Here is a 2,325-nt window from a genome sequence, read left to right on the forward strand (position 1 = left end):
TGGTCATTTTACTTTGTGACACTTTATGTTAATAATGATAACAATAATAACAATAATGAAAAAGATAAAAATGACTTCTTGTTTATTGTCCATGCACCATACATTGTTTAATAGTAATAGAATAGAGTGATTAGATTAAAGTGTTATTTAGATGTTATTAGAGGGGTTTTTTTTCTTGGGGGGGCAAAACTCAATCTCGCCTAGGGCAGCCAAAGACCTAGAGCCGGCCCTGATCCAAGGCACTACACAAACTTCAGGAAGTGGCAAAGAAAAGGAAGAAAAAGGAGTAAAGATGGACTGACTTTGGGGTGGGGAACTGAAGATGGATTGGGAACTGAATTAATAAATAATAGTAATTAATAAATGTTTTGTTTTGTTGAAACTGTTGTCTGACTGATAGTGTGTGTGTGTGTGTGTGTGGTGGGGGGTCCGCGTCGCCATGCTACCTTACTCTTTTTTGACCATGGTTGTGTTTGCATCCCTGTCATTAGCTTTTGGTGGGTCAAGGTCAAATCTTGTAAAAACAATTGGCCATAACTTCCGGTTCTTTGTGATTTTTGTAAGTATTGTGCTCTGCACAACTTTTCATTGGTTTGTTTGTTTTTCAGCTCTTGCATAAAATGAATTTATTAATAAAAGTTAAAATATATAAAACTAAATGTTGCCAAAACCAAGGAGATCATCGTCGACTTCAGGAGGAGCCGGCCTACTCACACACCACTCATCATCAACAACACAGCAGTGGAGATGGTCAGCAGCACAAAGTTCCTGGGGGTGCAGATAACAGACACTCTGACCTGGTCCCATCACACCGGGGCCCTTGTAAAGAGGGCTCAGAACTGCATGCACTTTCTGCGCCGGATGAAGAAGGCACATCTCCCCCCTCCAATTCTCACCACCTTCTACAGAGGCACTATAGAGAGCATACTGACTTGCTGCATCTCTGTCTGGTCAGGAGCCTGGAGGGCCTCTGACTGGAAGTCCCTGCAGAGGGTGGCGAAGACAGCAGAGAAAATCATTGGGACTTCACTTCCTCCGATACAGGATATTGCAGAAAAACACTGCCTGACCAGGGCTTGCAACATCAGCAGAGATGCCTCCCAGCCCCACTGTGGCCTGTTCTCGCTGCTGGTTTCTGCAAAGAGGCTCTACAGCCTCCGGAGTACAACGGCTTTTTCCCACATCATGCCATAAGGCTGTTGAACTGAATTAATCCCCCCCATATTGTATAGGATTTTATACACAGTTTTCTTATTTATTTATATATTTATTTATTTAGCATATTTTTAGGTAATATACTTGCTGCTGTTTCGTTTGGCACGACACTGAGCCAAAGCAACGAAATCTTGTTCTGATGTGTATTGTTGATGCAAATCTGAATGACAATAAAGAAAGTCTAAGTAAAACTAAACTATTTGAATTGTATTGCCTTCTATATATGGGCTTATTTATTCCCTTATTTAACATATTATTATTATTATTATTATTATTATTCCTAGTAGTAGTATGGATTAAGATAAATGTTTACTAATATTATTTTTACATAAATTGCATCTCATCTCTCATCTCATTATCTCTAGCCGCTTTATCCTTCTACAGGGTCGCAGGCAAGCTGGAGCCTATCCCAGCTGACTATGGGCGAAATCAAGATTTATTATTTCTATACATTGCCCTATTTGTTCCCTCATTTGTTTGTTTTTGTTTGTTTACTAGCCTACATAAATTATACCACTTTATTTCGGTTGAGATTTGTTATGTCTATGGACACATTAATTCCCTTAATGTATTATTATTATTATTATTATTATTATTATTATTATTATTATTAAGACCTTTATTAAACCTCGGTTTGTTATCTACTCATTATCATATTGGCGCGCACTCTGAAGCGCGTGAGAGCTCTCCACCAATGGGAGCGTGCTTTCTTCCTCGAGCCGACCAATCGGATTGTAGCTCTTAGCGCGGCCTCGAGCGCTGCGGCTGCGCAGTGCGGCCTGTGAGCGGAGAGGGAGCAGCGCGCGCGGAGTGATGGCGGACTTCCTGTCAGACCCCTCCGTGCTCACTAAAGAGAAGCTGAAGCGCGCGCTGATGGCGAACAACGTGGCGCTGCCGAACGGCGAGCAGCGGAAAGGCGTGTACGTGGAGCTTTACCTCAGAAACCTCACCGCGCAGAACAAGAGCAGCGGATCCGCGGACGCCTTCTCCAGCGATGAAGAGCCGCCAGCCGCCGCCAGCGCGACCCGCTCCGGCCGGGTGAGACTCCACCACACACACACACACCATCACCATACACACACCACCATACACACACACACCACCACCACC

The 2,325-nt window shown here is 43.3% G+C and overlaps 1 protein-coding gene across 3 annotated transcripts in view; it reads left to right on the forward strand.

Annotated features, from left to right (window-relative positions):
* The first annotated feature begins 1,974 nt into the window (after nt 1-1,974).
* The window catches only part of tmpoa (thymopoietin a), a 26,226-nt gene continuing 25,875 nt past the window's right edge, over nt 1,975-2,325 (forward strand). For all 3 annotated transcript variants that reach the window (XM_060903487.1, XM_060903488.1, XM_060903489.1), the window contains exon 1: nt 1,975-2,253. In XM_060903487.1, the coding sequence (XP_060759470.1) occupies nt 2,029-2,253 (225 nt within the window). In that variant the 5' untranslated portion in view covers nt 1,975-2,028. The remainder of the gene's footprint in view (nt 2,254-2,325) is intronic.

This window comes from Neoarius graeffei, chromosome 21, assembly GCF_027579695.1.
Source record: "Neoarius graeffei isolate fNeoGra1 chromosome 21, fNeoGra1.pri, whole genome shotgun sequence".
Taxonomy (NCBI): Eukaryota; Metazoa; Chordata; class Actinopteri; order Siluriformes; family Ariidae; genus Neoarius; species Neoarius graeffei.